Below are 24,944 nucleotides of genomic sequence, written 5' to 3'. Positions count from 1 at the left end.
GCGTGTTACTGGCATGAGGCTAGATATAGATTAATGGGATAGAATTGAGTGCCCAGAAGTAAAGTTTATGGCCAGTGATTTTTCACAAAGGAACTTGGACCCCTTCCTTATACCACACACAAAAATTTAGTGGAAATGGATCATAGATCTAAAAGTAAGTCCTAAAACTATAAAAATTTTTGAGGAAAACATAGGAGTAAATCTGCATGACCTTTGGTCAGCAACTAGTTTTTTTTTGGATACAATTCCAAAAGCACAAATGACAAAAGAACAAATAGACAAATTGGAATTCATTAAAATTTAACTTTTGGGGTAGGGGGACTAGCTAAGTGGTAAAGCACATGCTTAGCATGCATGAGGCCCTGGATTCAATCCCTGGTACCTTTGTTAAAAAAATTTTTTTTAACTCTTGTACAGCTTAACTGTAGCATCAGTGAAGTGTTAGAAAGCTCACAGACAGGAGAAAATATTTGCAAATTATATATCTGATAATGCACTTGTATCCAGAATATATCAAGAATTCTTGCAGCTCAACGCTAAAAAGATAAATAGCCCAATTAAAAACTGGGCAAAGCATATGAGTATACATTTCTTTGAAGGAGGTATCCCCCATCAATAAGCACATGAAATGATGCTCAGGATCATTAGTCATTAGAGGAATGCAAATCTAAATCATGAGATACCACTTCTTATATATTAGGATGGGTGTAATCAAAAAAATAACAAGTGTTCATGAGTATGTGGAGAAATTGGACCCCCTCATTGCTGCTGGGAATATAAACTGGTACAGCTACTTTGGAAAATGGTTTGGCACTTCCTTAAAATGGTAAACATAGTTAACGTATAATCCAGAAATTTCACTCCTGTGTATATATCCAAGAGAAATGAAAATATACATCCACACAAAAACTTGTAAGCAAATATTAAAAGTAGCATTATTCATATCATAGTAGACAAAAAGTAGAAACAACCGAAATGTTCATCAGTGGATGAATGGATATAATGTTGTTTATCCTTACAATGGAATATTATTTGGCAGTAAAAAAAGAAGTCCTGATATGTGCTACAACTTGGTTGAACCTTACAAACATTATTCCAGGAGAAATAAATCAGTCACCAAAAAACCAAATATTGTATAATTCCATTTCTGTGCAATTTCCAGAGTAGATACGGCTTATAGAGACAAATATAGTGGTTGCCTAAGGTTTAAGGAATGAGGGTGTGACTGTTAAATGGGTACAGGGCTTCCTTTTAGGGTACAAAAATGTTCTTAAGTTAGATCATGGTGATGGTTCCATACCTATGAATATACTTTAAAAAGCATTGAGTTTTACACTTTAAATGGTACATGAATTGTACAGTGTGTACCATACCTCAGTCAAACTGTTTAAAAACAAAATAAGTAAGTGTGACTATAATTAACATGAACCAACTAAAAGTAGGCTGTGTATTTCAGAGTACAGGCTGATTAAACTGGTAATTTTTGATTCAAAAACGAACATGTAGCAACTGCCTTAGTGAACACTAGGTTAGTTACTGTGTTGATTTATATTAGAAAGTGGCCTGAATGCTACGTTAAACATAGTTTAAGTATAAATTCTCTGTTCAAAGTCTGACTAAACTGAGTGAATGTAGGACTAAGGACTTGTAAGTACAGCTTATGCCATGGAATGTCTGATTTTTAAAAATCAATAAACAATGAAATGACATTAAAGTATAGTACAAATGAGAATTATTGAACTCTTTAATACTTGTTCCTAATACATTTTAATTGTTAAATCTGTATCAAAATTTGTGATTCGGTTTTAAAAGTTACTTTCTTAATAATTTATTTAATGCATAGAAGAGAATGTTGGCAAATAACACCTGTAATAAAGGTGTTTGTAATGATTCATAACTTAAAATATTTTGTTTAAAGCTTTTTAATATTATGTGGCAAACAATATGTCTTATATGGAAATGTTAAGGGACTGTCATTTCAGTTTGAGTATACAAGAGAATTCTTCATGTTAAATATTTACAATATGTAATTGAAGTTAAATGTGTCTTTGCAAAATACATATTTTGGTTGTGCTGTTGACATAGTTTGGGTGATGGGGAAATCATAGAAAACTGATTGCAGTTATCATTGAGTATATTTAAAATTTGAGGGGATATCGTTTTTGGATTGTAACATGCTTTCAGTGTCTTATTTACTATTCATTGTGCCAGTGTATGTCCCGTTTTCTTATTTAGAGCACTTCTAAGTTTTTCATGATATAAATAAATGCATGTGTTGATACATTGCAGTGACATGAAGTAAATGATATGCACTTGAACTTAAGGAAGTCTTAAAAAATATACGTTATTTTTCTTTATAGTCTTATTTTTTATTATAGGTTTTTATAGTCTTATTTTTTACTGTCATAATTTTCTGTTTATTTATTAGCTACAAGAGTGGAAATAAGTACAAAGCATTGTCAACCTAGTCCAGTGCTCCTATAGTCTGAGTGTATATTCTGGGAGTCTCTGGGATGAGTCTAATGTAGTATCTTGAAACTTTTTGATCAGGACCCATATTTTCATATTGAAATCATGTTTAAACAAATATATATAAGATACAGAAATGTTTACCCTTAAGATACTGAACTGTTTAACCATTACAACATGCAATGCACTCTGTTTTTCAATTCTTTTCTTCTAATGCTAGTTTTGACCTATTAATTTCAAAACCCACTAAAGATTTGAAAGCTACTGTTTGTAAAATAGTACTGTCAGGACAGAATTATGAATTCAGATACATTCTTTTTGAGTTTTCCCTCCTAATGACCTTTTAAAAATGTTTGTTTTGTGTCTGGAGAAAACAGATACTAGGAGGGCAAACAAGATTCTCAAATGAGATTCGGTGTTTAAGGTATCTTTTTGTCTGAGTTGAGTTGTCTATGAACCAGTGCTATAGTGTAATAAGAACCGTTATGTTTGAATGCTCAAAGAAATTTTCCCCCTGGTAATTATGCTTAAAGTTAACCTATAAATTTAAACAAAACTCAATCAAAAATATGGATAAAAACCACTCAAAGCATATTTTTATATTCACTTTGCTTTTATACTTTTGTGGAGTTAAATATCCTGATTTGAAGTTTTAAAATATTTTAATTGTATTAAACTAATTTATCTTACCTGTTATTAACATTTGTCTTTGACTTTGGATCTGTGCTTTTAATATTGAATGGGGAAAAATTTTTGTGCAAATGTTTCACCAAATATTTTTGCAGGGACACTTAGTCGGTCTGGATGAACCAGCTTCGGGAGCTGGGCAAGAAGCTCTGCTTAAACAAGAGCAAGCAAAAATCATTCGATTCGAGAGACAAGCAGAAGAGTTCCTCAATGCAGTCTTTTATAGAAAAGGTTGGTTCTAGTGAAGAATGACATTTAGCATCTGCTTGTCTTATATTTATCTCTTTAATTTCAGTGTCATTTTTAAAAAGAGTTACTTTTAAAAATATTTTTCTTTATAGATTATATACTTTATAATTCTCTATATTCCTTTGGTCGAGTTAAATTTGAAATAGCCTTGTTTTCTAAAGTTTTTTAAATTATTAAAATTAAAGAAAAATTCACTATTACATAATAAAAATTTCCCACATACATTTGAGGTAACTTATTTAATAGCTTTACCTCTTATATTTTTCAATTTATCTTTCTCCATGAAACTTTTGTAGGTTTCTTTTATATTTCTTTTCTCTATCCACAAAGCATAATTGCCATCAGCCAGGACCTTTGGGAAGCTTCCCTTCATGTTCATCGTAGTGAAGTCTTTACCTTCAAGAAAATTCTTTCTAAATGAATTTATAGTCCTTAGTTATGCCAATCATCTAGTTCCAAGATGGAGGGTACTATGATAGGTGCTAAAAAAGTTTTCTACAAACTCCTGATAATGCTGAATATCCCTGCTTAATCTTCAGCAGACTCAATGATTCCACTTTCTCTAATGTTTCTTCCTATGTTCTTGTTTATGCCTCTCATTCCTCTGGAAGTTCCCTCCTTCCTTCCGAAGTTTGAAGGGTGATTTTTGCCTGTACATTAGTTAAAAGTCTGATAAATGCAGATTCTAATAGGTTGATTACAGTTGGAGACCAGCTGAGCTTCTGCTTAATGTGATCAATATTTTCAAATGGGAATATAAGGTAAAGTATCATAAAATTAAGGAATGCACAAGAATTTTCTTTTCAGAGGCACTTTTTTCCCTTCTTCCATCAGATCCCTAGGTAGAATTAAATCTTTTAGTACCTCTTCACTTTTCTTTTATATCCTTTAATACCCTCTGACCTAAAGCTCCCAGCTGAGACTTCCATGCTCGCCATATCACTTCCATAAAATACCCTGATTTCAAAAGTCTGTTCAAAATAGTTTTATGAACAGTTGATTGTTTTAAATTAATTCACATATATACTTTAGAGTATAAATGATTGCTAGATCTGTTTCTGTCAGTTTATTAACTAAATACAGTATCTTCCCAGCTCTTCTGCTGCTCTTCTTTGAGATGTGTACTGAGTCATGGGTCTAATGCTGCAGGAAACTTGATTATCTGGAGAGGAACGCCTCTTCCTAATTTACATAGAAGAACCACTTTTCATTTACTCTTTGCTTAGGGGGAGTTAATGAGGTTAATCACAAGCAGATTCCTGAGGAGAATTTCAGCCTGCTTCTCTACTAGTGCCATCCCTTTGTCATGTAGGGATAACTTAGGTTAAAGTTCCTACAGGTTTTCTTACTTAGAAATTAAATTTGGGGGCACATGACTTTCGTGGGGAGAATTCGTACCTTGAAATCAGTCTTAGGATAGACTTTGAGAGATGAGAATCCTCTGAAATTGTATGTAAAGTTTGTGTATTTGTCTGTACACTGGCATATGATGCTCAGAAAAAGAACTATTGCTTTGCAATTGGAAGTTCCCCCTTTATGTATTAATATTGTTATTTGTAGATATTTTATTAACCCTCTTGGAAATGTCTAAAAGATAGACATTACTAGTCTTCAAATTAATACCAAAAATGTTCAGTATCCATAGAGATGACAGGCAGTTTAATCTGAAGGGAATATTTTGTTTTTAATAAAAAATTAAGATATTTCAATTTAGTCTTTTGTTGCCAAGTATTGCAAATTGTGTATTTTAAATAATTGAATGTGAAAAGGTTATATGTAGCTAGGTAGAAACATAGATGCGATAAGAGCAGGCTTTTGTGGTATAGACTCTATAATAAGTTCCTCTTTAAGAACTGGCGTGCCTTCTATAACTGTCATGATCATTACTTTTCAGCTTGCTTTGTCACTTGTGTCAGAAAATTTGACACTTTTCTAAAAGTTAGGTTTGCATTTTTAAAACATACAGGTGGCTATGATGTAGCATTTACATGTTTTTCTTACTTTTAATTTTGACCCGATTTATTATTTTTATTTGACTCAGTTGTGCATGTTCCCCCTAAGCGTGACTAGGTTTATAGATGTAGTGTTTTAAGTAAATAAAAGAATGAAATGTGCTTAAGAAACTTTCAAAAGATGTAGAAATTCAAATGGCAGAGATGTGATCGGATCATAAACATGAATTGTGTTTCATAATTGTGTAAGTTATTCAACAAAGAGGCAAAATACACTGCAGGCATTTAAAACTCAGTGGTAGGAATTCATGATCTTTATCCTAAAATCTCTGACTCTTTACAAAACTCTTTAATTGTATTTACTAGTCTAGTTAAACAGAGACATTCTATAAATGAATTCATATTGCTTCCTATTTGGAAGCTTTCTTTTTTATGTATTACATACTCCAGCATTTTAGGGGGTAAAAAGATACAGGGATGTATTAAAACTTGAAATTATATAGTCTTTCATTTTCATTTGGAGGGTTATAAGCTGTGTAAGAAAAAAAAAGGATGTAACGTAGGAAGTTAAATGATTATGAATAAGAAAACCCAGTGGGTAGAGAGATTGAAAAAAGGAATATCTGACTAAAATGTTTATTAAAACATTCAAGGAACCATGGTTGGTGATTGTAGTAACTTGTGAACCTTACCTACTGAATACCTTTATTCCTAAACCATCTAGCATACTCATGGTCTCTATTTATAGAGAGGCAACTTAGGGTTAAAAATACTTCTTAGTAGAACAGAAATGTTATTATTGGTAGAGCCAACCTCAAACTCCAAAAAATTAAGTAAATTTTAATTTGTCCTTCAGAAAAAAAAAATTGTTCTTGGGAGTCTTGTGTGATTTTAATGATGTTTGTTTTTTGTGATATTAACAGTAATTAGTCAGTTTTCCTTTAAATTTATAAATCAAAGTTCCTTACAACTCCAAAATATTATGAGTAAAGTAATTGACCTTCTATAGTTAATATTTAAAAGACCAAGGAAGCTGAGGTTTTCTGAGATCCGTCTTCTAAAGCCTCAGGAGTGTGGTAGGGAAGTATAATGGTTACAGGTGGAGCATTAAGATCAGGGGGAGAGTTTTAGTCAGGGGTCTGTCACCAACCATCTATACAGATTTGAAGAGATCCTTACTCTTCAAACTATTTGCTAATCGATTGATCCATTTATTACTCAACTAATATGAATTTATACTTTACACCAAGATTAGGTGCTTCGTGTATAGGGGTAATCTCTGCTCTCAAAAAGCTTTTAGTCTCCCTGATAGGGTGTTAATGACAGAGATGTGATGGGATATGTTTATACAAAACATTTTCCCTTTTATTTTACCTTCAAGGTCCCTTCCAGTACTGAAGGTTCTATGAGTTAATGAATTCGTATTGTCTTTATTTTTAAACTAACATTGATTAGAAATTGATAACTTAGATGTGTATTTCATTACTTCCCTGTTTATTGTGTTTAATGTTGGCAGAGTGTATTTAAAGAACTTGTGGGAAAATATGGTCTTAGGCTTTAGAGATTTGCCATTTAAACTCCTGACCCAGGAGTTCTGAGAATATGGTCCCCTGATCAGCAGTGTCTGGAAACTTGTTGTAAACGCCAGTTCTTGAGCTCACCCTAGAACTGCTGAATCAGTAACTCTGGGGATAGGACCCAGCAATCTGTTTTTATAAGCCCTCAAAGTGATTTTGATTAACATTGAAGTGTGACTACTATTGCCCTAGTCTATCATAGGTCTTAATATTAATTATCTCCTTTTGTAATCTTGGTATGCTTTCAGTCTTTAACAGTAAATTAAGCCCTCATGAACTGAACATTCCATTCTTCAGTAATTTAGGAAGAGATGGCTCAGGAAAAATCTAGGGGAGACCAGATGTGATCTATAGGTGGTAAACAGGGGAGTAATTATTTTCATAAAAGAAGGGTTTTGGGATTTCTGTATCAGGTAAGTGACTCTTGCCCATAAGATAAACTATTTGTTATCCCTTTATTTGACTTCATAATCGGGGGCGGGGATGGTGTTTAGGAATAATTTTATTAAAATTATATTTTTAAAAATCTGCAACTTTTATAAGCCTAGAGATTAAAAATATAAGAGGGAATACTATTTTTAGGATATTGCATTTTAAGAGAAAAATAAAATGAAATTCTGTTTGCTTGAAAGCTGTCTCTTTTTAGTACATTGTCCCACTTTAAAAGTAAATAAATCTTTGTTTACAGACAGTCCCTGGGTCTCCGACCCCAATATCCCCCTAGTGGCCCGTGAGATCATGCAGCGAATGATCCAACAATTTGCTGCTGAATATACCTCAAAAAATAGCTCTACTCAGGACCCCAGCCAGCCCAATAGCACAAAGAACCAAAGCCTGCCGAAAGCATCTCCAGTCACCACCTCTCCCACGGCTGCAACTACTCAGAACCCTGTGCTCAGCAAACTTCTCATGGCTGACCAAGACTCACCTCTGGACCTTACTGTCAGAAAGTCTCAGTCAGAACCTAGCGAACAAGGTATGGTTTGATGTCAAGATATCTCCTCTGTCCAATAAGTATACTTTTAATTTGGGGAGAAAAAAAATTATTGGCAAGTAGGGCACCAGTAACACTAATAGGATAAAAACTAATGTGATTCTTAAATTATTCCTGACTTTGCGGTGATAGAGAAGTACGAATAAAGTAGCAACCTTACCCATCAGTAGTTCATAGTTACATGACTGAACCAGGAAAGTTAGGTGGTTACAGTTGTTACTTGATATTTATGTAAGCATTTTACACTTTCCAAAGCATTGTCATATCCATTGTTTTTAAAAGCCCTTTGAAAGTTAACTTTTCCCCCTTATCCATCAGTGTTTAGGATTAGCACCTATCTGAGAAATAGATATGTCTTGTTAGATAAAAGAAGTTATACTCTGCAAATAAGATCGTAAGGCCAAAATATGTGTTATTTGCATTTTTAAAAAAGAAACTCACGGGGTTAGAAATAATGAGACAACAGTAGACACACTTCAGGTTGTTAACTGTAGTCAGTATTTTATAAATACACAAATACATACATGCACTATATTACAAACTAACTAGGGTATTTTCAAAAGGTAATCTGTGAGGAGGATCCTAGTTAAGTGAAGAGGTTAAGAGGGTATCAGTTTTGCTAAGCATATACTTCTTGAGTGTTTTAAAAGTTATTCTCTTAAGATTAAATATTACAGTTTTGTGATTTCATTTTACCTTTAATTTCACAAAAATGAAGTGAGCATTTCAACTCTGCCACTCTGAACCACTACAGATTATTAATTGATGAATTAATTGGTGATGTCTGTACTAATGAGATTTTATTGTTGTAGAAATCTCCTAAGAGTGGATTTATTGGTGAGAAATATGTTTTTATATTGCAAAGTAAATAAGTTTAATTCTTATAAGAAACTCTGAAATGACTTTATTTTGCTTATTGTAAGTGTATGAAGGAATGACACTTAATGGACTGGCTTTAGTTGCTTATTAAAGAATATTTTTTTGAATAGTTTTCGTTTGCCTTAACTCTTTCTGTGTAGTGAATAGCAGTCAAAATCTCTTTAAGTTCTGAAAGTGGGGATATAGCTTAGTGGTAGAGGGCATGCTTAGCATATATGAAGTCCTGGGTTCAATCCCCAGTGCCTCCATCAGAAAAAAAAAAAAACCCCTCTAAGTTCTGAGAGATCTCTTAGCAGGAGGCCTCCTAGTTGTCCAATGTTCATATTGATTAGTATATCTTTGGTTACCATGTTTGTAAAGTTGTTCTATTCTATTTTATTGAGGATTGTTTTCTTTACCGCAGATGGGTAGCTTTCATTAAAAATCTGTTTGCTTTAAATATTGCATTACAAGCTTCAGTTTTACATTAGAATAACAGCATAGAGGTTGTATCTAAAATATTAATGATGGAGGTTAACATACAAAGATACAAGTTTATTTAGTCTAATTTAACTTCTTATAGCTAGTGTTATGCTTGAGGTATGTTGTGTTGACAGTGCGGTCTTATCAAGAGAAATTTGAACCAGATGGTAAGAGTATAGTATAGATTTCAAATGAACCAAAAATTTTAAAATAATATTTCCCAATGAATTTTAATATGTTTTCAACTTAAATCACAGTATTTTTCAGGGTAGATTTAAGTTATGTTGCCTGTTTGATTAGACAGGCTTAGGAAATAATAACTGTCTCTGGTTGGAAATATTTTAAACAGTGCATTTGCTTGTTAGGTATCTAATTGGGTTAGGTGTCTAAAAGGATACTTGGTTCTGTAAGATTACAATTGTATTTTTAGAAATATTAGTGACTCTAAAGGACAACAGTTACTCTGTATGAGTGTGGGCTTTTTTTGGTTTATGAACTCAGTTGCATATTTATTTCTAACAGCCTGAAATAGGGAGTTACAGTGTCCCAAATGGGTTTTATATTGGAGTGGTTTTTAACATAACTAGGTAGCCGGCTTCTCTGCTAGCCAACTGAATATCAAAGGCATTGAATGTTACCTTGCTCTGTTAATTTTGGACAGAATGGCAGCTTTGAAAGTTATCTAGACTTTGAATTTTCTTTTCTAGACTTGTGTATGAGGGGAAAAAAATCTTTCGGGGGAGAAGAAATGTTCTAATAACATGAATTTGTTATTTGGTCTAGCTTCAGTTTAAAAAAAAAAAAGGTTACCCTGCAAGGCTCCTTTCAGTATCAAGACGTTTCATTTTTCTTTCTTTCCTTAAACTTTGCCTTTGTAAGTATCAACAAGTCGATTTTGAAGCCCTGCTGATTTTTCCCAAAAGGTTGAATCCAAATATAGTTTTTTGCAGATGTGTCCAAAGAGTAATTAGGACACATGCAAATTATAAACAATTAACAACTGATTTATCTTACATACTGTCTTGTATATATGTTTACTATAACCATATAAACTTGTTTACAAAATATTTTTGTATTAAAATTTTCTAAATCCAACTTTCACGTACTCTTAGTGTTTCAGGTAGACCTACTAGCTCTTGAGAAATTCGATTTTTATAATTTGTCTGACATTGTGGCATTGAAAACTCATGCTTTGATCAAGGTAAACTGAGTAAATGACATAGTTCTGTTGCAGAACCTCATACTATGTAAACTGCCATTTCTAGTATCTCACTATATCTTAATATCTTTAGTGTTATGCTCTACCTTTTCTTTTGCCTTATTAATAAAATATTTAACCCTTGGAGATATTAGATATACCAGACTTTGCTAAATTTATGTCACTTCAGAAGAAAAAATATCCTGATCCTATTAATGAATTGGTTTCATAACTCAAAATATATGGCTAATTTTACCTGCTTAGTTGACTAGGCCTACTACTTTGTCATTTTTAGCCTATTCAGTTCGTATTTGCTCCCAGTTTTTAATATCCTCAGGTGTTTCTTTGTGTCTCTACAGACGGTGTACTTGATCTATCCACTAAGAAAAGTCCATGTGCTGGCAGCACTTCCCTGAGCCATTCTCCAGGCTGCTCCAGTACTCAAGGGAACGGGTAAGGGAAAATATTTGTGGCCTTCCACAGTTTTATAGGAGACAGTTTATCAAATACTGAGTCCAATCTCCCTTGTGTGTTTTAAAACTTAATTTTTCAGAGTAACACTCTTATTGGTGGGCCTTTAGTGAAATTACGTTTAGTCTATCAATCAAGTAAAAGCACAGTCTGTGAAATCTAGAGTTGACTAGTATAGGTCAGTTTTGCCAGTTTAGTACAAATAGTAAGTAATCAGGAATATGGCAAGAATGTCTTTGGGCCTTTTGTTGTTGAGTATTTGGGAGTGTGAAACCCAACTTAAATAATTTCAGAGTTCAGATGTAAAGGCAATATTATGTGTGCTGAGGTTGTTGAATGAGAATTGGGTTCTGGTATGTAATTTGGTATCTCTAATGGAGTGTGGGGCTGTTTGCTTTTTTCTTGTTTGTTTTGGTTTTGTTTTGTTTGTTGATTTGAACTGCAGTTTTAACTCTGTGGCAGTTCAGAAAATAATTGTGTGTATTTTTTGTTTTGAATTGGATAAGACTGGTTGTAGATGTTGGTAGATAACCGTCTTATGCTGCCAAGACATTACATGCTCAGTTTTGATAACTCTTAGACTAAAGTGAATTTTCTGTTTACCTAGTTTTATAAGTGTAAGAATTGTCTAATTCTCTGTCCGTGTGTACATAGTAATCATTTTTAGAGGTCAGGTAGTAATGAATATATTTAGATGCCATATTGGGAAGGCATTTCCATAAAACTGTGTTGTGACCAAAAATCGGCTTCATCTAGATATGAAAAATAACTTTAGTAAATTAATTAATATTTAGGTTTATTTAGTTTTTACAATGTCAACATGGGGAAGTAGTTTAGATATTTAAGGAGTAAGTAGACACTAAATGGATTAACCTTATTCAACTTACTCTTAATTTCCTTCAAATTGAAGGATTCCGTCACTGATTTCTAAAATGCTCCTTTATTTTCTCTAAAATTCCATCATCTTCCTTTTTCTCTCATCCTATATTAGGTCTAGAATAACTTATTAATTTAATCTATTTTGCATAGTTTGCTAATCTTTTTTTTCTTAAGTGCTTTTTTTCACCATAGTTCAAACTAGATATAATTCATCATGATCCCAAATCATTGGGTCCATTTAGGTATCAAAAAACTTGAGTTGTGTAATCAAGGGCATATGCAGGAGAAACCTAAGTGCTGTTTGCAATAATGAATCCCTTGCATAAGATTCACTTTAAACTTGACCACCAGGTCCATGTATTAAAGGGTTGAAATTGTTGGATTTGTCCATCTGAATGGAAAGTAAATATTTTCCTTGTGGTAGTGTTTTCTGGAAGACAAAAGCATGGGTAGTACTGTCCATGTTTTAGTTGAATTGTTATCCATATTATGTTACTTACTGATAAAAGCAAAATCCCTATAGACTTTTGGAAAACATAGCTGGTTTATCATTATTTCTGCAAAGTTCCACTTTTGTGCCTAGTTACCATAATTATTCCCCTTGGGCATGCTTTAGTAGTTGTCAGTTTTACCCATTGATAATCTTTATAGTGAAAATGAAAACTTAGGAATTAACTTTGTGTAAGTAGTTAATTTTTTAAACATTATTTGAAAGCTATCCGCTTAAAATTTCAAAATTGATATTTGGTATTTTAAGAAGAAAATTTTTTTTTAACTGAAGAACTCTGCTAAAAATTGTTTATATACCTCTGACAGTAATTACTTTGAGTAGAACTTAAACAATGTTTTGGGGGAAACAAAGGGCAGATTCTTTAAAGCTTGGATGATTTCAAATGGAAAATCAGTGGTACTCATGTATCTGCAACTAATGTTTTAAAATGAAGAACTGTGGTAAGTTATAATTCTTCGATGGGTGTTTTGGTTTGGGTTTTTTCTCCCCCTTGGGGCTGGTAGCCAAATCTTTTTTTCCTAAGCAAAATAAGATGTTATTTGGTGTTGTTTGATTTTTTTTTATAATGAACATCAACTTGTTTGTGGGATAAATGAGCAATTATCTATGGGTTCCATCCACCAATGTAAAGTGTTCCAATTTTATAGCTGGTTGTCATGAATGTTGACTATGTTGCATTAAAATAAATAATTTGGCTTACTCTTTTATTACTGTACTTGTTTAGTGGTAACGTCACATTGGTAACACAATTCTTTGTAGATCTACGGAGACTTGATGATTACTTTGTAATTAATAATTAAGGTGCTATTTTCAAACAGTTGCGCGAAACTTTTTCTCCGAAAATTTGTGAACCCAACCAGAGACCAGCTGACAGGTTTAATTTTTCTTTGCCCAAAAGCTCCTGGGTTTTTTTTTTTTTTCTTTTTTCCTTTTTCCTTTTTTTTTTCTTTTTTTGTGAACAAGTTTAAAACTAACTGCTGAGACCTTTTTTTTTTTAATTTTAGAGAAAAAATAAATAAATAACACAAAGTGATGTTACCCAAGCAAGGCCTTCTAATAAAGGAGTGGTCCCCTCACCCATCCCTCCCTACCTGTGCAAGTCCTGCTCACATCAGTTTCCTTCCATCCAATTAGGCGACCTGGGAGACCCAGCCAGTACCGCCCAGACGGACTTCGGAGTGGTGATGGGGTACCTCCAAGAAGCTTACAGGATGGAACCAGGGAAGGTTTTGGACACTCCACATCACTCAAAGTTCCATTGGCTCGATCCCTGCAGATTAGTGAAGAACTACTGAGCAGAAACCAATTGTCCACAGCTGCCAGCCTTGGGCCATCTGGATTACAGAATCATGGACAACACTTAATATTATCCAGGGAAGCCTCTTGGGCAAAACCGCATTATGAGTTCAACCTCAGCCGTATGAAGTTCAGGGGAAATGGTGCACTCAACAACATCAGTGACCTTCCTTTTCTTGCAGAAAACTCTGCCTTTCCAAAAATGGCACTTCAAGCAAAACAAGATGGGAAAAAGGATGTGAGCCATTCATCTCCTGTAGATTTAAAGATACCACAAGTTCGAGGAATGGATCTTTCTTGGGAATCTCGCACTGGTGATCAGTACAGCTATAGCTCTTTGGTAATGGGTTCACAAACGGAGAGCGCGCTTAGTAAAAAATTAAGGGCTATTCTTCCAAAACAAAATAGAAAAAGCATGTTAGACGCTGGACCCGATTCTTGGGGCTCAGATGCTGAGCAGTCTACCTCTGGACAGCCATATCCCACATCGGATCAAGAAGGAGACCCTGGCTCCAAGCAGCCTCGGAAGAAAAGAGGGCGTTACAGACAGTACAACAGTGAGATACTGGAGGAAGCAATCTCAGTGGTTATGAGTGGAAAAATGAGTGTTTCCAAAGCTCAGAGTATTTATGGGATTCCCCACAGTACACTGGAGTACAAAGTAAAAGAGAGGCTGGGCACTTTGAAAAACCCTCCAAAGAAAAAGATGAAATTAATGAGGTCGGAGGGGCCAGATGTTTCTGTAAAGATTGAATTAGATCCCCAGGGAGAGGCAGCACAAAGTGCAAATGAATCAAAAAATGAGTAGGAATACTGTAGAGTGCCAATTACTGTACAAACTGGGTGAGCACTACTGCATTGTTCAGCTGTCATTACTTGCACCTAACTCCATTTACTGTGACACTTGTTCCTTTGCAGAATTTGCATTGACTTGTGTGTACAGAGGTGAAAGGTGCATTCTGAATGTTGCATATTTTTAAATTTTCATGTGCAGTATGGCTCAATATATTGTTTGGCCTTTTGCATGTTTCTCTACAAGAGAGAATTGAGTTACCTCACAGAGAACAGATACATGGAAGTGGACTCCTTGCCTGTAGAGCCTGCATGATTTTCTTTCTGTTTCTTAAGTTATATTTGCCTTTATTTTTAAAAGAAGGAAAAAAGGAAGAAAAGGCCCCCTTTTAGAAACCACCTCTATCATACTGGGAGCTTTATCATTGCAAATTGGGAAGCCGTCTTACAAAATTATTCACATTTTTTTCTTCTGAGATTCAACTCATTGGAGGATTAAACTAAAGAAACTAAGAAACAATGAACCTTTGAATTTAAGAAATTTGGTTATTCAATGATAAATAATTATTTGAGTCGATTAACATTTTATGATTTTCTTCTCACTATTAAATTTACTTAACAAATTAGCAATCTATTTAGTGCTCACCCAGAGGGAGAGGAGGTGGAAAATGTGCACACACTACCTTCAGAAATGCTTCAGTTAATTACTTTGTAACACTACCTTTGCTGTAATTTCAGTTGGGATTTTCTAAGGGTAGACTTGGTCTCACCAACAAGTGAGGATATATAGCCTTATCTCATGGAGGACGAGCTCCGTTCTTACTCAGGAGCAGTCAGGGTACATTACATAAAACAGTAGAGGATGCCTCATTTTAGCAAACTAAGTTTCTTTATATTCTTAAATCCATTTACAGATTTGATCATGTGCTAGCTAATAACCGAATGTCATTGCAGCAACTAGTTTAAAATATCCAAGATCTGTTATTGGGGGATGAGAGATAGGGGGAAAATGTGTACAAGTAATTATAATACTGCAGAAGTAGTATCTAAATTTTACAGCCTCAGTAGTCTGCTCAAATATCCACATAAATGAAGAGTCTATGTTTGTGGCAAGAGAAAAAACCGCAACCCCAAAGTAACCTAATATGATTTAGGTTGCGTTTCAGTTCTGACAGAAATTCAATCAGAAATCAGGCTCATTAGAGATTTCTTTTTTAACTAATCCAGATACTAGTACAAGGGTCGGGCGTGGAGTTTTTTGGTTTTTATTTAATTTGTTTCTTTGAACTTTTTTTTTGTTTGCATCCTACATAATATCCCCTTCGTAACTTGTTCTGATATTTAACTCATTTTTATGGCTGTTTAGCACACAGTTCAGGATCCTTCAGATCGTGTTTGTATAAGCATTCCTTGAAGAACATCTGAACTTTTTTTTTGAGGTGGGCTTTTAAAGTTACAGTAACAAGGTTTGGAATGTTTATTTTCTATACTTCTTTTGTGAGAATAGCAGATAAATAAAAGCCCACAAAATTTAATTTTGCATTGTGACCAAATTAAAATGACTGTGCAAAACAAAATCCACCCCACATACACCCTGTATTCTAATCTACTGAGAAAAGTTGGTCAGGTCCTTCTAAATGCTTAACCAAAGCAAACAAAATCATTGGAGTTTTTCTGTAAAATTCAGATTTGGAGCGTTGGTTAAATTGAGGCTGATGATTTCTGATGGATACTAACAGTTTGAGGAGAAGTAGATCCAGATATTCCCAAGGCATTAATTCTTGCCTGAAAACTTTGGAGCAGTTAATTAAAGGTCGAGGATAGTTTTCCCTCAGCAACTTATGTGTTCAAAGGTTAGGCACACCATTGCTGTTATTAAAATACACACACTGCTCATTCTTGACATAGCCTGGGCTTGGGTTCCTCTTTTGGTTTGGTTATTTTGTAGCAGTTTAATCAGTGGATGACTGAGCCTGTTTCCTCTTAGCTTTCTAGTCTTCTCAACAGAAAAAAACAGTTTAAGTTCAGAGCAGTATATGACTCTGCAATATTTTCTAGCCTAGCTGGAAGTTGCAATAAAAATACTTTATGAAATGTATGGTTTTCATCTGCAGTTGAAGGAAGTTGTAGAAATGTTGCTAAAAGCAAATGGCTAAGCTTATGAAGGAACGCCTCCTTTGTTCCACACTCGGTAATTTGTCACACACAATTAATTGCAGCCACAGTGCCTTTTTGCATGATATCTAGGAGTATTCAGTAGCCTAGGATTGCTGCAAAAAGGTCCTTTGAGCAGTTAATTTGTGCTTGTTTTTATCCTCTCTCAGAAAGACATCATTAAGGCCCATTTAAAAATCTGGCCCTAAAAGTTCAACTTTTGTAGAGTTTTACTGTTCAGAGAGGTTTTTAATCCTATGTGGTAGTTTATAAAGTGATGTATGAGTTGAGTTATGTAAATTTTGTCATTGTAGTGTACATGGAGTGATCATTTTACTAACATAAATATTTTCTATGTGTGTTTCAGTGGATGACAATCGAGCAGCAGAAGAATGGTGTGCCTACCCTTTAATGCTGCAGTTTAAATAAGAGAACTTGTATTGTGTCATTTCAGATTGTAGGCTGAGAGTTGTAAATAGTGAAAATTTGAGTACTTCTATTATTTGTTTTGGTTAGAAAGTGAATTTAAAAAACAAACCAAACTCTAAACTTTCTCAGATTAAAAGTCCTGAGACCTGAAGATTGTAATATTCATGTCTGTGAAGCTTTTAAAGATTACACTTGAGATCAGTCATGACTTGATATTCAGGTAAATTTTCTTTTCCAAGAAGCTTTTGAATAAGCATATTTCCTCCAAAGGTCGGTCTGTCTCTCTTGTCTCTTTTTTTTTTTTTTTTTTTTGAGTGTAGATTATTTTAAAGCACTAATTGCATTACATTGGTAACTGCAATATAAAATAGCCATTATTGTTTTGTGAAGCATGGTTGAAATTAGATAGTGGTCCCTTTTAAATTTCATGAGCCTCTCAAAAAAAAAAACTTAAAAAAATACAGAAAGCTGCTGAATATTTCAAAAGATATATATTTTACCTTATTGTAGGTTTTGTAAAGTTAGTTTGTAATATTCAGGTGCACTTTTAATGTTAAATTTTGTGTTCAGAGTTCCATTATACCATGTGTTTCTTAGACGTGGCTCATCACATGGCTGGCTGTCAGTCTTGGTGCCGCAGTGATCCCGTGATATTTGATTTCTCTCTTGATTTGCCACTATTCTGTATTGGCACTTTCAGTGTAGATATTCTAGTTTGGGGACGTCCTCGTAAATGTGTAATAGAGATTGGTCTATTCGCATGCTTAATTTCTGCTAATCAGAGTTTTGCATGGTCCAGACAACAGTTGACCATTTTTATGGTATGGGAAAGTATAGTTCACAACTATCTTTGTCACAAAAGCCTTTTCTCCTTTCATTTTCCAGTAGGCCGATGATGACGTTACTCAGACTATTTGATATTACTCAAACTAACGTTAGGAGATAATGTATTTAAAATCAGTTTCTGCATTTTTTTCTGAGAGAACATAGATGTTATAGAGTAGTTAAGCTATGGCACTATAAAATCAACACTAATTCTGTGGAAGAGTATCTAGTTGATATTTTTATCATTAACCTTCATCATGCTTGACAGAAATGTATTATATTACTTTGTTTAGTAGGCTTACAAGTGACTCTGAACTGTATGATGAGCTATACACTTTTTTCTGTTCCCCAAATACCATGAAGGACAAGGTCTCTCTCTTTCAGGAAAAAATAATTTATATTTGTGTATAATACATTTTAATATTAAGTTTGTTGTTATTCTGAAGTTTAGATGTTGCTTGATAAACCTTTGCTGCAGCAGATCATGGATATGAGTAAGGCTTTGTGTGATGATAGGGGTCCTTATGTGAAGTTAATTACTGTTCAGTTCTGGTGAGCAAGCTCAACAAGTGTGAAGTGTGTATTAGCTTTATTTGGTACACTTTTACTTTACAATATTGAAGTGCTTTTAGAACTCTGGTTATCTTATATAAACCATTACCTCAACTAATTGGCATTTCCATTCCCCAACATTTTATCTGAGCTATATATAAGATGAGCTATATGGGATCAGATAGTAAAACAGTAAGGCACAATGAGAAGTTTAGTTCCAAATTTTCTGGAGAGAACTCTAAATTAGACTGAAAATGACTACCTGCAAAGGCCCACGTCGTAACTACCTTCTGTCATTAGGCTGTACGCAGCAGCCTCGGAGCTGCTCGTGACCTGTGTGTTCTCCCCTTGCCCCAAGGAAGCACATGGTGCGAGGCTTGGTTCTAAGCCTTTGTGATTCTCTTATTTTCACTGACTGATAATAGTGAAGCTTGGATTCAGTTTTTTTTATGAAACAAATTAATGAGTCAGCCCAGTGTCAGAACCTGAAATTATTTTGAGTATGGTTACAGCAGATATATGATAGCTCAGTATCATTTTCTTTAACAGCTATCATCCCTGTAGATTTGTTTTTTAAACTACATAGTTTTACTTTCATAATTATTCTTTCTTTAACTAAATGCCAGAGATTCTTTTCATGTGAACCACCCTTTCCTATATATTCAGGTTGCTGTCATTGGTGATGGAATATGGCAATAGACTGAATTGCTCCACTTAATCTTTTATAGGAGACATTAAAAGTTATAGGTTAAACTTTGACCTTCATGAAGACATCAAAGATTGTTTTCCATGTTACCTTTCCATTATAATTAGGTTTTCATTAATATATGATCAGGCCAGTGTTATTTAAAAAAACTTAATGGCTTTAACTAAACAGCCCTTTGTAGGCTTTATTAAGCTATATAGGGATTTTTTTAAAATTAGTTGCTTTCAAGCTTTACTGAAAAGGAAAACAGTATAATCATGGTACAAGGAATGCAGACCTTCAAAGTCTTCTTAGTTTTTTTTGGATACATTCTGTCCTTGAGACTTGAGTAGGATTTGTGAACATGGTGACTGAAGGAAGAATAGAGGAAATTCTCTGCATATTCTCTGTCTCTTATTCCCAAATAAACTTGCAGTTGCCTTTTAAAGAAGCAGACATTAGCCCTGTAGCTGTGTGCCCTAAGTGTTTTGAAGGAGATTGGGGGAGGGGGGTAGGAAATAGGATGGGGAAACTATGTAAACTTGAGAAAAGGCTAAAGATTCTGCCCTACAATACTGAAAATGAGTCACAGGATAGATAACTTGGTAAAGTTGGGCCATCTTCATTTGATAGAAAAATATTTTACAGATTGTTTGAAAAGTGAATCAAGGCTAATTAATATTGATTGACAAACAATAAAACGAGTTGATTCTGCAGCTATTTGGGGGGTAATTTTAAGGTTTCCAGTTCATTTAGAGCTATGTCAATAAAAGCTGAAAAGCAAGCACTTTTAGTTAATCATAGATTTATTGGATGTAGCAAATATTAAATATTATAATATTTAATCTTTATTTGAATATGAAAATAAACTCTTTACTCCATCTTGAACTGTCATTGAACAGGCTCAAGATGATCTTTTCAACACTGGAAATGACCCTACACACATACCAAAAAAATCGAAAGCAGTAAGAGATATTTGAAGATCCATACCTCTTAGACTTTTTAGATTTGTCTTGGGAAAGAATTTATGAACCTATAACCAGTATTAGTGCAGTCCTGGGTTCCTTGTTCTGCATAATTGCACCCTTTCTCAGGTATGTCCTGAAAACAAATTTTAAAATAATCTCTTTAGAGATTAGATTCTCAGTGGATAGTGTGTAAGGGGACTGGGGGAGGGAGGGCGGGAGGGTGAGACACAGGACACTGACACAGTAGAGCAGGGATTTTTAACATTCAATAGCCAAATAGAATTTCAATCTAGAATATTTTTACCCCCTCAGACTGAGTTGAACAACATCTTTTATTTGGTAAATACCTGGTGCTACACTCCTTAAAGTCTTTTCTTTCATCCAGGTGACTTTTTCCTGCTTGGTGGAAGGTTATATAGTAAACTTTACTGTCACTAGGAAAGCACTTGTCTGAAATGTTTAAAGTACTAGAAAAGGGATAATCCAGCACTTTTTCTGTTACAACACTAAAGTCTTAATTTATCTTCAGAGTCTTAGGTACTGTAAGTTTTAGGATGATTATTTAAAAATAAAAAACATAGTACATAATATGGGGTCAGATCACATTTATATAAATAATTCTTGTCTTATTTTTTAAAAAGACAATAACATTTTGTACCTTTCAAGCAATTCCAAGTGATTGCCTCATTTTCCCCATTTCATAAAGCATTTCAGGCTAAGAATTTGGAGTTTGAGAGGAGGTGAGGGGGAAGTTCCCCAAAATGAAAAATTGTGTCAGACCATTTTAGAAAAATAAATCACTAGGAACATGGGTAGGGATTCTCTCTCCCTTTAAGTCTTCAGGGAATGAGCAGTATTTAGAATCTTTGGCTGAAATTCAAGCCTTTTTACTGTGTAAATTTTTAATATTAATTCACTGACATGCTTTTTACATCAGAGGACTGAAAATGGATCTTAATGTTTTTAAGTTGTGGAAGGGTATATTTCTAAAATGATGGGGGGATAATTAACTAGGTTAGTATACCAGCATTAGTAAGTTTAAGGAATTTTAGTATGTAATAGCCAAGTGTTTGATTAAAAGTCTAATCCTCTATTGCTAGTCGAAATTAGTAACATTCTGATCTAGGAAAGATATAGTCATTGGATATTGATACGCTGTGCTGTCAGAAAATCAGACTAAGATAGAAACTTATATCTGACTCCCACATGTTGCTTGTTCTGATGGGATGTATACTTTACAGCAGCTTATTGCTGCTTTGAGAAGAAATGTATAAACTATACATTTGGAGTGTTTGCGTATAATTCTTTATAACCTCCACTTTAAACTGTCAGACATTGGTATTTTATCAGTCCACGCTGTTAAATAAAGCTAATGTTGTTAGGAATCCAACTTGTACACACTGTTTAAAAACCCTCAGGGACAGTTTACACACTATTCTCACTCAATTCAGGTACTTTGATGCTATTCTTAAACCTAACAGTGACTTGTATTTTTCTGTTTTGCTTTTATTTTGATGTGCTGGTAGCACATCCTTGATGAATGTCAACTTAAAAACTCAGTTCAGGTATCCAGGTATAACTCAGCCAAACAGATTTTAAAGCTGCATATAACTCTCCAGCACACGGTGCCTCACACTCTTATAGTGGCATTCTATATATTCAGTTATTACTACTGAGCAGATAATAGGGGGGGTTCCTGTTAACAGTGTATTTAAAAGGACAAAATGTGCATAAATGTGTAGCCAGCACATGTAACACACACACACACAATTAAACTATATATTTTTAAATGCCACTAATAGCCAGCACAATTAAATGACATTCCTTGCTGCTTCTGTAAACTATAACAGATGCAGTTCTTCCTCAATGTGGCTCTTGCTTCTTCACCATACTACTACTAAATTCAAGCACTGGTCCTTGGGTGTCTGACCTCTACATTCTAGTTTATGCAATGTCTTTAGAGATTTCTGTGCACTGGCCACTGTGATGGAACCATTGGGCCAGGAGTGCTCTGAGTTTATTAGTAGTGATTCTGCCAAAGTTGGTGTTTTAACATGAGTATGTAAATGTCAAAAAAAAAAAAACAAACTAGCAGAGGTCTAGGGCTACGTATCAGCAGACAATTTTGTCAGTTTATTTTGTAGCCTGAAAGTCCTCAATGACAAGTTTCTTCTGATGTGAAGTTCTAATTCCAGTGTTTTAGCCCTTTGCATCTTTAATGTTAAGACTTGTCTGCCAGAGGTCTTTATTCTTTAAAACTCCTTTTGTTTTCTGCAGTACTATCTGTGGTTAACAAAATTGATTATTCCTCTGCTTTAGTATTTGATATCTTACATCTAAAAGGACTTCTCCATATATAAAACCCATAGCCTTTGAAGATACGGAAAAATGGCATCTTTCAGATTTCTAGAAGTTCAAGTGTCATGCAGCAAAACAGGAACCCCCTTTACTCTTATGGACCTCATTTCAAAATACTGTTTACAGTTTGACGGAATTGTATAATTTAATATTTCTCTTGTACTGTAGTTTATATTTATTTACAGATTTTTTTTTGTACTGTGTGATTTGAACTTTTTGTTCCTTGCTATGATCAATGTTTATGTAGTAGAGCACTTATGATCACAAATTAAGTTTTTTGGTTTGATTGCACTACGTTAAATTTTTTAATGCAGTTCTGATTTTTGACTGGACTAAAATAAGCTGTGTCTTAATGTATGTGATGAGTACTTAAAATTTTAATCCATGTGGTCCCCCTTTTTTTTTTTTTTTTTGGCATTGTATGTCAGACGCGCTAGTTCTTTCGTGCATGTGTAAAATTTAATGGTTCCATTGTATTATTTGACCATGACATTTTGGAGAAACATTCCCAGCTGTAATGTTGTGTATGGTAGTTCTCACTGGATGCTAGACTTTTCAAAACCACTATTCTTCTAATAAATTTTGTTGTGAAAACTGTTTTAAAAGTTTGGTTTCTACTTCTTAAGATTATAATGCTTTAAAAAAAAATCCACAAAAGGGGTAAGATTTCAAAGTGTACTCTAAATGCACGTGGTTATCAAAGTTTCTAATTTATGATAAGTTTTTTCCAGATGAAATCTCTTAGATGACTAGAAATTGCCACTTCAAAATTACACTTCAGTATTTGGATTTGGTATTGTCTTGTAACTCTGTGCCTTTGCTAATTTGATACTCCTTTACCTCAGTTTTCTTTATTGGATTATTCACTTTTAAGTATTTTCAGTAAAACAAGATACATTGATATTTTCATAACACCTGCTTGCTGGACTTAATTTTTCATAATTTCCTTGGAGTAAAGCTTTATTCTGGGACTGCTTGCTAAGAATAATAATGATTTACTAATTTTTGTTTCCTCTTTTCTTGAGGCATAAGTATGAAAGCAATACTGTCAATCAATTCAAGTTATAGTAATTCTGATTCTTGGGAGGTGGTATTTCTTTTTGCCAGGACAAGCAACAGCACATCTGTACTGTGCCTTTTAGCAAATAGGTGTATAAAAAAGTTTTGTATTACAAGGTGATTTCTGTTGTTGAAGTGGTTAGAGGGGAACAGCTGAATTACAGTGATAAAGATCAGAAATGATGAGCAAAATGTTTTAGAAAGCTGCTTTTTCAAGCTCATGATAATTCGTATAACTATTGTAAGCTGGTTGAAGTGATTTCTGATCATTTCTAATGGCATTTTATATTTTTAAATGATGCTGTTACTGGTAGTTGGTCTAGATTATCTTTCAGTTAATATTTTTGGCTTGCTTTCTTTGGCTGTCTTACTTTTTCTGCCTTTTGGCCTGATGTTTATAATATTGGAAATTTTTGTTGGTACTACAGGCTTGTTCTTTGGCTTCATTTGTTCCCCTTACTTGGTTATCCCATGTGTCTAGAACATTTTTCTGTAAACCTGATTATTATTTCTTTGTAAATTTCAAAGCGGTAACTGTGTGTTTCTTGTCATTATACATTCTAAACTGGTGGCCAGATCAGTGTAATAGGATTACAATCTAGCATCTCATAAGTGAATTTATTTTAGTGATCCTATCTTTAGATTGATGTTTAGCTCTTCAATTATGACCTAATCTTTAAAAAGGGTTTGTTTCTTCTAATCCAAACTTTTCTTCTCTGATTCTGCTGATACTTTGGAATTAATTCAGGAACTCATAGGAATTAGGGAGATTGCATAAGGGAAATGGAGTGAGAAAAAGTGGAAAATGGTATTGCTTTCCGGCACTTCCTGAGTTGTGCACTTATTTTTTTTCACCACTGTATTCAAATGTAAAACATACAGCCAAGTCATGTGATGTTAGATTTTGTAGCTGAAATGAATGAAATCCTTTTTTTTTTTAAACAGTAAGTATTTGTTAAGTAACATAAAAGATAATTTTTTGTATTCAGAATGTTGTCCTGAATGCCTCTTAGGCTTTATTTCAACTCTACGTCTGTTAAAAATGTGATTTTCTATTAAATGTGAGATAAACACACTATAGTTACATCTGTTCAAACATTGAGAAGTACAGTAGCAACCTTTTATTGGATAGTCAGTTCTTATAAACCTTAGGTCTTGTCTTTTCATTGCAGCGTTTTCCAAAGGGGGAAAAAAATAGGTCTGAATGTCATTTTCGATATCTTTTATTTAAAACAAGTCCATTTTGTTAAGTTTTTATTACGAATGTATGAATGTGATGTTAGTTTTGTAAAAATTAGCTTCAGCAGTTACTTTTTATTGTGATTAATTTTAAAGTATGTAGTTTATAAATTCTGTTTCTGTTGCATGCCAGCTAGTTCTGCTTTGAATGTTAGAACATGAGGAGTTCTGGGGATCACTGGATATAATCAGTCTCCGTCAAAATCAGTCTTTTAACAATACAGATACCTGGGGCAGTTTATAAAAGTGAGGCTTGAAC

General features: G+C 33.9%; 1 protein-coding gene across 13 annotated transcripts in view; it reads left to right on the top strand.

Moving 5' to 3' along the window:
- LCOR (ligand dependent nuclear receptor corepressor) overlaps positions 1–24,944 on the top strand; it is a 110,928-nt gene that overhangs the window by 61,896 nt on the left and 24,088 nt on the right. For 7 of the 13 annotated variants that reach the window (XM_032491176.1, XM_032491175.1, XM_032491177.1 and 4 more), the window contains 3 exons: positions 3,255–3,387; positions 7,623–7,910; positions 10,827–10,920. The exons of 1 other annotated variant lie outside the window; for it this stretch is intronic. In XM_032491176.1, the coding sequence (XP_032347067.1) occupies positions 3,255–3,387; positions 7,623–7,910; positions 10,827–10,920 (515 nt within the window). Of the gene's footprint in view, positions 1–3,254; positions 3,388–7,622; positions 7,911–10,826; positions 10,921–13,462; positions 22,993–24,944 lie in introns of those variants that run through there. 5 more of the 13 variants (XM_032491179.1, XM_032491180.1, XM_032491182.1 and 2 more) reach the window with 2 other exon arrangements.

Source organism: Camelus ferus, chromosome 11, assembly GCF_009834535.1.
Source record: "Camelus ferus isolate YT-003-E chromosome 11, BCGSAC_Cfer_1.0, whole genome shotgun sequence".
NCBI classification, from domain to species: domain Eukaryota; kingdom Metazoa; phylum Chordata; class Mammalia; order Artiodactyla; family Camelidae; genus Camelus; species Camelus ferus.
The sequence above is the reverse complement of the archived record's forward strand: the minus strand, read 5'-3'. Positions and strand labels throughout refer to the sequence as shown.